The sequence below is a fragment of the Leucoraja erinacea genome, chromosome 12, assembly GCF_028641065.1.
Source record: "Leucoraja erinacea ecotype New England chromosome 12, Leri_hhj_1, whole genome shotgun sequence".
In the NCBI taxonomy this organism is placed as follows: domain Eukaryota; kingdom Metazoa; phylum Chordata; class Chondrichthyes; order Rajiformes; family Rajidae; genus Leucoraja; species Leucoraja erinaceus.
The window spans coordinates 13,714,935-13,726,910 of NC_073388.1; the positions used below are offsets into that span (position 1 = coordinate 13,714,935).

General features: G+C 44.3%; 1 protein-coding gene across 4 annotated transcripts in view; it reads left to right on the forward strand.

Moving 5' to 3' along the window:
• LOC129702080 (serine protease 23-like) overlaps positions 1-11,339 on the forward strand; it is a 33,495-nt gene extending 22,156 nt beyond the window's left edge. For 2 of the 4 annotated variants that reach the window (XM_055643624.1, XM_055643623.1), the window contains one exon: positions 5,100-11,339. In XM_055643624.1, the coding sequence (XP_055499599.1) occupies positions 5,116-6,234 (1,119 nt within the window). In that variant the 5' untranslated portion in view covers positions 5,100-5,115 and the 3' untranslated portion in view covers positions 6,235-11,339. The remainder of the gene's footprint in view (positions 1-5,099) is intronic. The other 2 variants (XR_008724315.1, XR_008724316.1) reach the window with 2 other exon arrangements.
• Positions 11,340-11,976: the final 637 nt, after the last annotated feature.

Consider the following 11,976-nt stretch of genomic DNA (forward strand, 5'->3'; position numbering starts at 1 on the left):
CCGCATTTGCAGTATTGCATGCAGTCCTGGTCAACCCATTCCAGGAAAGATGTGGAGGCATTGGAAAGAGTGTAGAGGAGGTTTACCAGAATGTTTCCTGGATTAGAAGGTTTCAGCTACAGGGAGAGGTTGAACAAACTCTGTCCTTCAAGACAGATTTGCATCCTCAAAATAAGGACAGAACCAGGCTCACTATTCTCTAGGTTCATTAAGACGCATGCAATCACATCACAGCCAATGAAGACATAGAAACATAGAAAATAGGTGCAGGAGTAGGCTATTTGGCCCTTCGAGCCTGCACCACCATTCAATATGATCATGGCTGATCATCCAACTCAGTATCCTGTACCTGCTTTCTCTCCATACCCCCTGATCCCTTTAGCCACAAGGGCACATCTAACTCCCTCTTAAATATAGCCAATGAACTGGCTTCAACTACATTCTGTGGCAGAGAATTCCAGAGATTCCCCACTCTGTGTAAAACATTGGTAAAGACTTATTTCATGATTTCATGATTTGTTTTTTAAATATATATACATTCTTGCACTTAGACTGCCTGCATTTGCCACTATTTTGGCTATGGGTCACGATTTAATACAACAGGGGTGATGAGCAAATAAATGTTTAAACATTCCCATTGGCCCCATTAGTTATAAAGAATGCTTCCTTGGTCTGATTGTACAAAATATTTAATTTTAATCTCTTAAAAGCAACAGCCAAGTGGCTGCAGCCAAAAATAATTAGGCATCATAACAGGAAATTATTTCATTCTGTAAGATAGAACTGCAGATGCTGGTTTAAACTGAAGACAGACCCTTCATCAGACATTGTATTTGGCATAGAGTGTCTTTGCAGTGTGGTTGCAGCTTCTCTCTCAGAACTCTACTCCCACCTACAGGAAAGCAAAGACTTTACAGGGAACAAAACCACAGTATGCATTATTTTACTGGAGAGAAGGAATGGGTGACGTTTCGGTTCAAAACCCTTCTTCAGAGTGAAGAAACCAGCATCTGCAGTTTCTTCCTACGCATTAGTTTACTAACGGATTCAAAGGTTATTTTGGGAGACCTTTGAAAACCAAGGTAGACAGAAATGCTGGAGAAACTCAGTGGGTGAGGCAGCATCTATGGAGCGAAGGAAATAGGCAAAGTTTCAGGTCGAGACCCTTCTTCAGACTGATGTGGGGATGGGGGGTGCAGGAAGAAGAAAGGAAGAAGCGGAGACAGTGGGCTGTGGGAGAGCTAGGAAGGAGAGGGGAAAGGAGAAAGCAGGGACTACCTAAAATTGGAGAAGTCAATGTTCATACCGCTGGGGTGTAAACTACCCAAACGAAATATGAGATGCTGTTCCTCCAATTTATGATGGGCCTCACTCTGGCCATGGAGGAGGCCCAGGACAGAAAGGTCGGATTCGGAATGAGTGGGGGAGTTGAAGTGCTGAGCCACCGGGAGATCAGGTTGGTTAGTGCGAACCGAGTGGAGGTGTTGGGCGAAGCGATCGCCAAGCCTACGCTTGGTCTCACTGATGTAGAGCAGCTAACACCTAGAGCAGCAGATGCAATAGATGAGGTTGGAGGAGGTGAAGGTGAACCTCTGTCGCACCTGGAAAATCTGCTTGGGTCCTTGGATGGAGTCAAGGGGGGAGGTAAAGTGACACGTGTAGCATTTCCTGCAGTTGCAAGGGAAAGTGCCAGGAGAGGGGGTGGTTTGGGTGGGAAGGGACAAATTGACCAGGGAGTTATGGAGGGAGCGGTCTCTGCGGAAAGTCAAAAAGGGAGGAGATGGGAAGATGTGGCCAGTGGTGGGATCCCGTTGGAGGTGGCAAAAATGTTGGAGGATTATTTGTTGTATGTGACGGCTGGTAGGGTGGAAGGTGAGGACAAGGGGGACTCTGCCCTTGTTATGAGTGGGAGGGATGGGGAGTGAGAGCAGAGTTACGAGATATAGAAAAGACCCTGGTGAGAGCCTCATCTATGGTAGAAGAGGGGAACCCCCGTTCCCTAAAGAATGAGGACATCTCTGATGCCCTGGTTTGGATACCAAGTGTATTCTGACAATTTTGCATTGGAGTTATTTAAACAAATGAATCCATTAGACCAGGGATGTAATGCTGAGGCTCCATAAGGCGCTGGTACGGCTGCATTTGGAATATTGTGAGCAATTTTGGGCACCATATCTGAGGATGTGCTGGCTCTGGAGAGGGTCCAGAGGAGGTTTACAAGAATGATCCCAGGAATGAGTGGGTTAACATATGATGAGCGTTTGATGGCACTGGGCCTGTACTCACTGAAATTTAGAAGAAGTAAAGTAACTTACCCAATAGTGAAAGGCTTAGATAGAGTGGATGTAGAGAGGATCTCACGAATGGGAGAGTCTAGGACTAGAGTTCATAGCATCTGAATTAAAGGATGTTCCTTTAGGAAGGAGATGAGGAGGAAATTAGTCAGAGGGTGGTGAATCTGTGGAATTCTTTGCCACAGAGGCTATGGAGGCCAAGTCAATGGATATTTTTAAGGCAGTGCCAGAAAGATTCTTGATTAGTGCAGGTGTCAGGGGTTATGGGGAGAAGGCAGGAGAATGAGGTTAGAAGGGAGAGGTGGATCAGCTATAATTGAATGGTGGAGCAGACTTGATGGGCTAAATGATCTAATTCTCCTCCTATCATATGACCTGATGAATCAAGACCACCATTACATGCCAGACAAAAAAGAATTATGAACCAGTTAAATATTCTTTAATACCATTCACTTTTTGTCAAATTTGTTTCTTTTTTGAAATTGTCCTGTTGATCAGTTACATCAATGAATTATTTTTCATCTGATATGGCCAAAGAAAAGCTCTGTTATTTTTATGTCTTTTTTTCACATGAAATTTAGTAAAAAAAATTTAAATCTCAAAGAGCAAGATAAACCAAGAGAATCCAGTTAAAATATTTTAACTTTGATTGTTAAACTCCAAGAAAACCAGTTTGGCATAATTAAACTAAATGGCAATTTCGAACGTAAACAAGATTTTTATAGTGATCTCAGTGGCTGTTTGCTGTGTATTATAACATTCAATAATCAGAAAATGACAGAGTTACCTGCAACCTATTTTAGTTGAATAGTCAGGCAGTGAAGTGTTAAAAGTACCATATTAACTATGTGTTTAAGAAGGAACTGCAGATGCTGGAAAATCGAAGGTAGACAAAAATGCTGGAGAAACTCAGCGGGTGCAGCAGCATCTATGGAGCTGAAGGAAATAGGCAACGTTTCGGGCTGAAACCCTTCTTCAGACTGATGAGAGGTGGGGGGGGCGGGGAGAAGAAAGGAAAAGGGAGGAGGAGGAGCCCGAGGGCTAAGGGAGGAGACAGCAAGGGCTAACAAAATTGGGAGAATTCAATGTTCATGCCCCCAGGATGCAGACTCCCCAAGCGGAATATGAGGTGCTGTTCCTCCAATTTCCGGTGGTGCTCGCTCTGGCCATGGAGGAGACCCAGGACAGAGAGGTCGGATACGGAATGGGAGGGGGAGTTGAAGTGCTGAGCCACCGGGAGGTCAGGTTGGTTAATGAGCCATAGATGCTGCTGCACCCGCTGAGTTTCTCCAGCATTTTTGTGTACCATATTAAATATATTTGTGGTGAAATATTTCAAAAGTATAGCCAAATGTGAATGCTGTGTGTTGAACTTTAGCTAAACAGGTTGTGTCATGCATGATGATGATATTGTGTGCAGTAAATCCACTTGGTTGATAACATAACCAAAATCATTATGAAAGTCTTCAAGCAGCTTCCATGGTTACAATATGCACATAAACTTGGGCCTGCTTTTTGATAAAATATCAGTTGCATTTTTCCCTGCTTCACAACACAATTGAGAATTTACTTGTAATAGAACATAAAATAGTACACAGAAGGCAGCAGAGTGGTGCAGTGGTAGAGTTGCTGCCTTACAGCAGCAGAGACCCAGGTTCGATCCCGACTACGGGTGCTGTCCATTCGGAGTTTGTACGTTCCCCTTGCGACAACGTGGGTTTTCTCCAGGTGCTCTAGCTTCCTCCAACACTCTAAAAACATACAGGTTTGTAGGTTAAATGGTTTCTGGAAATGGTAAATTATCCGTGTGTTGGACAGCACTAGTGTATGGGGTGATTGCTGGTTGGCACGGATTCAGTGGGCCGAAGGGCCTGTTTCTATGCTGTATCTCCAAAATCCAGAAGATGTTATTTACAGCATCTGCCTCAACTACTTTCTCTGACAGCGCATGCCCTATATCCACCATCCTCTGAGTGAAAAAGTTGCCCCTCAGGTCCATATTAAATCCTGCCTCTTTCACATTAAACATATGATCTCTTGTTTTAATTCCCATACCTTGGGTGAAAGGATCTGTGCACTTACCCTATCTATATTCATAGAAACATAGAAAATCGGTGCAGGAGTAGGCCATTCGGCCCATTGAGCCAGCACCGACATTCAATATGATCATGGCTGATCATCCAAAATCAGTGCCCCTGCTTTTTCCCCCTATATCCCTTGATTCCGTTAGCCCTACGAGCTAGATCTAACTCTCTCTTGAAAACATCCAGTGAATTGACCTCCACTGCAATCTGTGGCAGAGAATTGTTGCAACTCATCATTTCATTTTCAGTATTTCCAAAAAAACTCAAGTCAAGTCACATTTATTTATATAGCACATTTAAAAAAACAACAAGGAACTGCAGATGCAGGAAACTCGAAGGTACACAAAAATGCTGGAGAAATTCAGCGGGTGCTGCAGCATCTATGGAGCTGAAGGAAATAGGCAACGTTTCGGGCCGAAACCATTCTTCAGACTGATGGGGGGGTGGGGAGAAGAAAGAAAAAAGGAGGAGGAGGAGCCAGAGGGCTGAGGGAGAGATAGGAAGTGGAGGAGACAGCAAGGGCTAACAAAATTGGGAAAATTGGGAGAATTGGCCAAAGTGCTTTACATTTGTTATAAGATTAGTATAAACAAACAAACTACATACATACATACATATATATATATATGTACATATATACATATATGCATACACATATACATATATATATACACATATAGCCCTCGCTCAGAAAAACTGATGTTTTCTTCTGTTTGAACAGGGCACCGGTCTTCAGGATGGGCCGATTACAGATGCTGCTGATTATTCTGCATTTTGCCAACCAGTCGCGGGCGTCGAACACTGGCCCCAACACGAGCTGGGGTGGGCAGACGATGCCAGTGTTCCGGCCGCAAGAAACAGTGACGCTGGTCAAGCCGCGGTTCTCGGCCGAGGCCAGGCAGGAGCTCATCACACACTGCGACGCGGGGTGCCTGTGGCGAGAGACACACCCGACCTTGGAGGACTTGAAGGAAGATCTTGCGTACGAGACCGTTTACCTCAACGGCACTCGGACCCTCACCAGAGTGGACATCTCGGGCGTGGACTCGCCGCTCTCACAACCCCAGGCCCCGCGGCGGGCGGCGAGGAGGAGGCGCAAGAGGCAAATCTTCGGGATGGACGGCAGGTTCGACATTCGCGGCAAGCATTTCCCGCTCAGCTTCCCCTTCTCCACCACGGTGAAAATCTCCACCGGTTGCACGGGCATCCTGGTGTCGGACAGGCACGTCCTGACCGCCGCCCACTGCATCCACGACGGGAAAGATTACGTCAAGGGAGTGAAAAAGCTGAAGGTTGGGTTTTTAACAGAGAACCTCAAAATGCAGCCGCCCAAACGCGCGAAGCCTTCACCAAAACTCCTGATAAGGTGGTCGAGGGTCAAACGCACGCAGGTTCCAAGGGGTTGGATACGGTCTCAGAATGAGCTCAGCATGGACTATGATTATGCTCTACTGGAGTTGAAGAGGCCTCATGGAAAGGCTTACATGGAGCTGACAGTTATGCCACCTCCAGCCCAAGTGGCGGGCAACAGAATCCACTTCACTGGATTTGACAGTGACCGGCCGGGGCAACTAGTGTATCGGTTTTGCCCCATCATCAACGAGACGCCCCATCTCATTTACCAACACTGTGATGCCCAGCCCGGCTCCAGCGGCTCCGGTGTGTACGCCAAGCTGTGGCTGCCGGACAAACACCACTGGGAAAGGAAAATAGTCGGCATATTTTCGGGACACCAGTGGGTGGATCTCAATGGGGTCCAGCAGGATTACAACGTGGCAGTCCGCATCACACCACTGAAGTACGCACAGATCTGCTACTGGATCAAAGGGAATTACCGCGACTGCCATTCCAATTGACACCAATTAAAAAAAGCACGACAAGGAACAGCAAAACGTCCCTTCCATTTCTAACCTTCAATTAAAAAAATGATTTAATCCCCCACACATTGGTTTGTTCAACAAGATGACTAGTATAATACTACAGAGGGTAGGGCAACCGGTAAAAGCATTCCTCACAGATCGAGGTTGGGGAATTTTAAATTTGCAACTGAATAGCTCAAGGCACGGGAGAAGATTACAACTCAATTCCTAACATTTTCCAGTTGATGATAGCACTTAATTGAAAATGGATGTTAAAAAGTTTTAAAAGTCTAACATTTGTTCGATATTTGTTTAAAAACATATTCAGTCACCAGGTTAATGGGATGTTCAGATTAAAGAAACACATTAGTCCCAAACCATGTCCTGCATAACCCGTTAGCTGAAGTTGTCCATTTGTCCCTCTCCAATAGTTCATGCGCTGACTGGGCCGGGTTACAGAAAACAGTTATTTTTCTAATTTGGACAGATTACGTGAAGTAAATTGCAAAGAGATTGAGAAAGGGAAAAGCCAGGAAAACAAGCAGAAAAATATGTTTCGAACATGGCTAGAGAGTGGGTAGACACAAAAAGCTGGAGTAACTCAGCGGGACAGGCAGCATCTCTGGAGAGGAATGGGTGACGTCTCGGGTTGAGACCCTTCTTCAGACTAATCGTGTCACCATATTTCTTCCAAGGCTATTTTCTCAATGTCACTTAATCCAGGTATTTTTTTGCCCTTCATTTTGCTCCAAAGCAGTTACCATCTTCCACCTACGGTGTAACAAGTGCCAACCACACAATGTTAATTTGATTGCTTTAGGAAAGTGAACTAGCATGGCATCGCAGAGCAGGCGATGCCTTGCCCGGGTCGCTACGCTGGAGCTCCGGTGAGCTGAAGATCGCTGAGGAAAACATCGCGGAGCTGCGGGACTGTGGAGCGACCAGCTGCGGGCGGCGGCGCTGAACTTTACACCGGGAGCTTGGGATCTCTAGATGAGATCGCCAGTTGTGGAGCTCCAACCGGCGCGGCCTTGTTGGCTTTGGAAGCCGCGGCCTCCAGTACGGAAGCGGCTGTTCCAGGGTTCCCAAGCCGCTGAGAGGACTCTCCCGACGCCGGAGCACCATCACCCGGCGAGAACGGCCTGGAACATCGGGCCTCCGTAGAGGCAACTGTGGAGGCCTCAATAGGCCCGACTATGGGTGAAACTGGGGTTGGGGACTGGACTTTGTGCCTTCCCTCATAATGGGAACCATTGTGGGGGGATGTTCTTTGTGTTTAAAACTCTTATTAATGTTATGTCTGTATTCCTTCTTTATGTGCTGCAAAATGGCAAGAAACATTTCACTTTACTACACCTAGGTGTATGTGAATGTGACCAATAAAATACCTTTGATACCTTTGATAGCACCAGTTTAATCACAGCCAGCCTTCATCCTTTTTTGGAACTGCTTTGATAGCATTTATGGTTGCAGTTTCCAAACCCTGAGAACTTTAGCCAATGCAGGATGATACAAGATGAGTTAACAGAGGGAAACAAAACGTTGGTGTTACAGCGGAAATCAACAGTTTTCAGCTTCTTTGCAGTATCTGTATGGAAGAAGGACAGGGATCATTCCTGCAATTACCTTTTAAAAACTTAACATCGTGGAACGAGGCAATAGCAACAACAGACTAATGCCACACGATGCTAGTTGAATTCCTTCCTAACTTTACCTGCAGCGCAGCAGCCAGTCTGAGACCAGTACCGCATGATTAATGAGGCTGACTCATCATCGTAAGACATAACAAATAGGTGCAGCATAACAAATCACTGTTTCGGTTTGGTCTACATTTCCTGTAATGTGGAAAATGATCAGAGGAGAGGAAAGGAGAAAGGGGAAAACTAGACTTAAATTAACATGGCTATAACAGTAATAAGAAGGAACTGCAGGTGCTGGTTGATACCGAAAATAGACAAAGTGCTGAAGTAACTCAGCGGGTCAGGCAGCATCTCTGGAGAAAATGGATAGGTGACGGTTTGAGAAGGGTCCCGACCCGAAATATCACCTATTCATTTTCTCCAGAGATGCTGCCTGACCCATTGAGTTACTCCAGGACTTTAAGGCTATAGTAGTGCCCACACCTGCTTCTAACTAGTCTTAATTCAATATTGAATGTTCAAATTCATGTACCATCACAGTAATTGAGCACAGTTATCAATGTCTATTATTGGTGTTGCCAGATTATCCACATGGAGTTTGTACTGAGACCCAACAGCACCAATGTGTAGTTATTTACCAAGCAATGATAAGGAATAATGATAAGTTTTCGTTAAGAAACCATGTTTCTTCAATAGTTTCCCAGCTCCTGTCTTTGAAAAATAATCATATTTTTGTCCAAAATTCATTATAGATCATAGTGCTTATTCTGGGCCTAAACATTTAGGGTGGGTGGGGGAAAATTACTAACCAGCAATAAAAATCATCCCCCAAGATGGATCGACTCAAATCCTTGCCAGCCAGAAGACACGCAAGGCTCTGCAGCCCTGGATTTAGCCATGATGACCGAGATCGTGACAATAGTGCCCTCTAGCTGCAAGTGTTGGAATGTGGCCATTTGGGTTTCCACTGAGTTGACCACCCACCAGATGCCATTTTAAGCAGGCTGCTGGTGAGAACCAACACTGCCACATAGAGGGCGGTATAGATATTGGGAAGGTTGTCATCTTTGACGCTTGCCCACCTGAAATCTAATGTCAAGAGATATGAGATATGAGAATTCACAAGTTCATAAGTTATAGGAGTAGAATTAGGCCACTTAGCCCATTGAGTCTACTCCGCCATTCAGTCATGGCTGATCTCTGCCTCCTAATCCCATTTTCCTGCCTTCTCCCCATAACCTTTGACACCCATTCTAATAAAGAATTTGTCTATCTCTGTCTTAAAGATATCCACTGGCTTTGCCTCCACAGTCCTCTGTGGCAAATGAAATTCAGTTTAGAGATGGGCGATATTTAATTGCTTCCTTTCCACACTATAACACAACCAGGCTAACTTTAAAATATTGATAGTGAAGGTATTTTCTTCATCCATTTTGTCTGTTATGTCATTTAATTTGCCATAAACTTATTAAAATGGGTTTGTTTGAGATGAAATGAAACAGTGGGTATTCCAAAATTTGCTTCAACTATTCAGTCAAGACTGAAGGAAAAGTCAGATTCCCCAAATTTTGCTCAAAATGCAGTGCTTGGGAGTGTTCACAGGACCACGATTCATTGATTATTTCTTATTGATTTTATACCTTTGGATTCTTTCTCTGATTAAGTGTTTCTTAATTTGCTGTTTCTGTCTAGAAACGAAAAGACAAAGACAATAATGCCTCCAAGGCATTGTAAGTTGCACGAGGAAAGTTCAAACGAACTCAAATCCATAACTTGTTTTCCCCTCTAACGTCCAGTTGTGAAGGTTCATTCGATGAAACTGCGTGCAAATTTGTATTTTTGGGAGCTTACTTTTAAAGTTCCTGCTGTGAAGAGAAATAGAACTTTGGAAAACAAATATTGTAAATGCACCTGTCATTAAAGCAAGGATGGTAACGGAAAAGAGGTTTAGTCATGTGAATGCAGCATGCAAATTTACACTTTACAAAACTATATAAAAACTGGGAAAAAAAAAAAAAAAAAAAAAAAATGTAGCCTTAACTCCAGTACTCAAAACCATTAAAACAAGCAGCTGATAATGAGAGAAGAGTGAAAAGCAACAAATTGCAGATGCTGGTTTACAAAGGAAGACAAAATGCTGGAGTAAGGTCAGGCAGCATTCTGAGATGATGGATAGGTGACATTTCAGGTCAGGACCCTTCTTCAGGATGATTCACCGAGCTTTTCACTGTACCTCAGTACATGTGACAATAAATTCAACTGAGGAAATGACCCAAAATGTCACCTATCCATGGGTGCCTGAAATGCTGCTTGGCCCGCTGAGTTCCTCCAGCACCGTCTGGTCGACTGATAATGAGCTGGTGTTGTGGGGTACTAATGGGGTACCGCAAGGCTCGACTAGTGGGGTACCGCAAGGTCGGAGCTGGGACCGCAGCTATTTACAATATACATGAATGATTTAGATGAAGGGATTAAAAGTAACATTAGCAAATTTGCAGATGACATATAGCTGGGTGGCAGTGTGAACTGTGAGGAGGATGCTAGGAGGATGCAGGGTGACTTGGACAGATTGGGTGAGTGAGAAGATGCACGGCAGATGCAGTTTAGTGTGGTTAAATGTAAGGTTATCCACTTTGGTGGCAAGAACAGGAAGGCAGGTTATTATCTGAATGGTGTCAAGTTAGAAAAGGAGGAAGTACAACAAGACCAGGGTGTCCTTGTACATCAGTCACTGAAAGTAAGCATGCAGGTGCAGCGGGCATGAAGAAAGCTAATGGCATGTTGGCCATAACAAGAGGAGTTGAGTATAGGAGCAAAGAGATCCTTCTGCAGTTGTACAGGGCCATGGTGAGACCACACATGGAGTATTGTGTGCAGTTTTGGTCTCCAAATTTGAGGAAGGACATTCTTGCTATAGAGGGATAGTGGGACTATCATATGTTGAAAGAATGGAGCGACTGGGCTTGTATACTCTGGAATTTAGAAGGATGAGAGGGGATCATTGAAATATATAAGATTATTATGGGATTGGACACGCTAGAGGCAAGAAACATGTTCCCGATGTTTGGAGAGTCCAGAACCAGGGGCCACAGTTTAAGAATAAGGGGTAGGCCATTTAGAACAGAGATGAGGAAAAAGTTTTCATCCAGAGAGTTGTGAATCTGTGGAAACAGATAGAGCTCTTAAAGATAGCAGAGTCAAGGGTCTTCAACTCCGTTCTAGCCTTGCAAATTACCACTACATTTATCATACCTTGAAAGAAAAGTGTTTTTACCACTGTGGGTTTTGCACAATGTTTGATTTGCTTTGTCTTGGACTTATTTATCAGTAGTGGTAAGAAATCTTCACTTTGTTTTCAAGGAAGTACGATTTTTAATAAAAAGTCTGGATAATTTAAAAAAAATGTTTTAACACAAAAAAGGTTGTGTTCGGGTCCGATGTAAATAAAAAATGCAAACAACCCATCGTTGCACTTCAGTTATTTACTTAAGTGGAAAATCAACTAATACCAAGAGGAATGTTGGTTCCTAAATGATGCTGTCAGCCAATGAGCTGACCTGCTTTCAAATGGCTGGCTGGAATTGAAGCAAGATGAGCAAAGAAGGTGAATATCTTCACAGCATTCCTTGTGGATACGGAAAGTATTCCTCTTAGCCCCAAGTTCACTTCTTACACCATATCACCATCCCCATATAACATACACAGGGATAGAATCAGTTCCAAACTATCCATCAAACGTGGCACCCATGAGAACTAGCAGACCGTGGAAAGGGGGACCTTGACCTACACTGACCAATGCAGGGGGACCTTGACATTAACTGTCTGTGGCAATGGGACCTTGACACACTGTGGCAATTGTACCTTGACACACTGTGGCAAGGAGGCTTTTGACTTCCTACAGTGGTGCTTCTGTGTACACTCACATACCCCACCCTTGAAAACTAGACCTTACCTTCCCCTATTGAGGACTTACTGGAGAATGCTGTACAAAACTGCAAACTGAATCAGTGGTGGTCAATACTGAATTTTCATAAGTGATAGGAGCTGAATTAGGCCACTCGGCCCATCAAGTCTACTCCGCCATTCAATCATGGCTGAT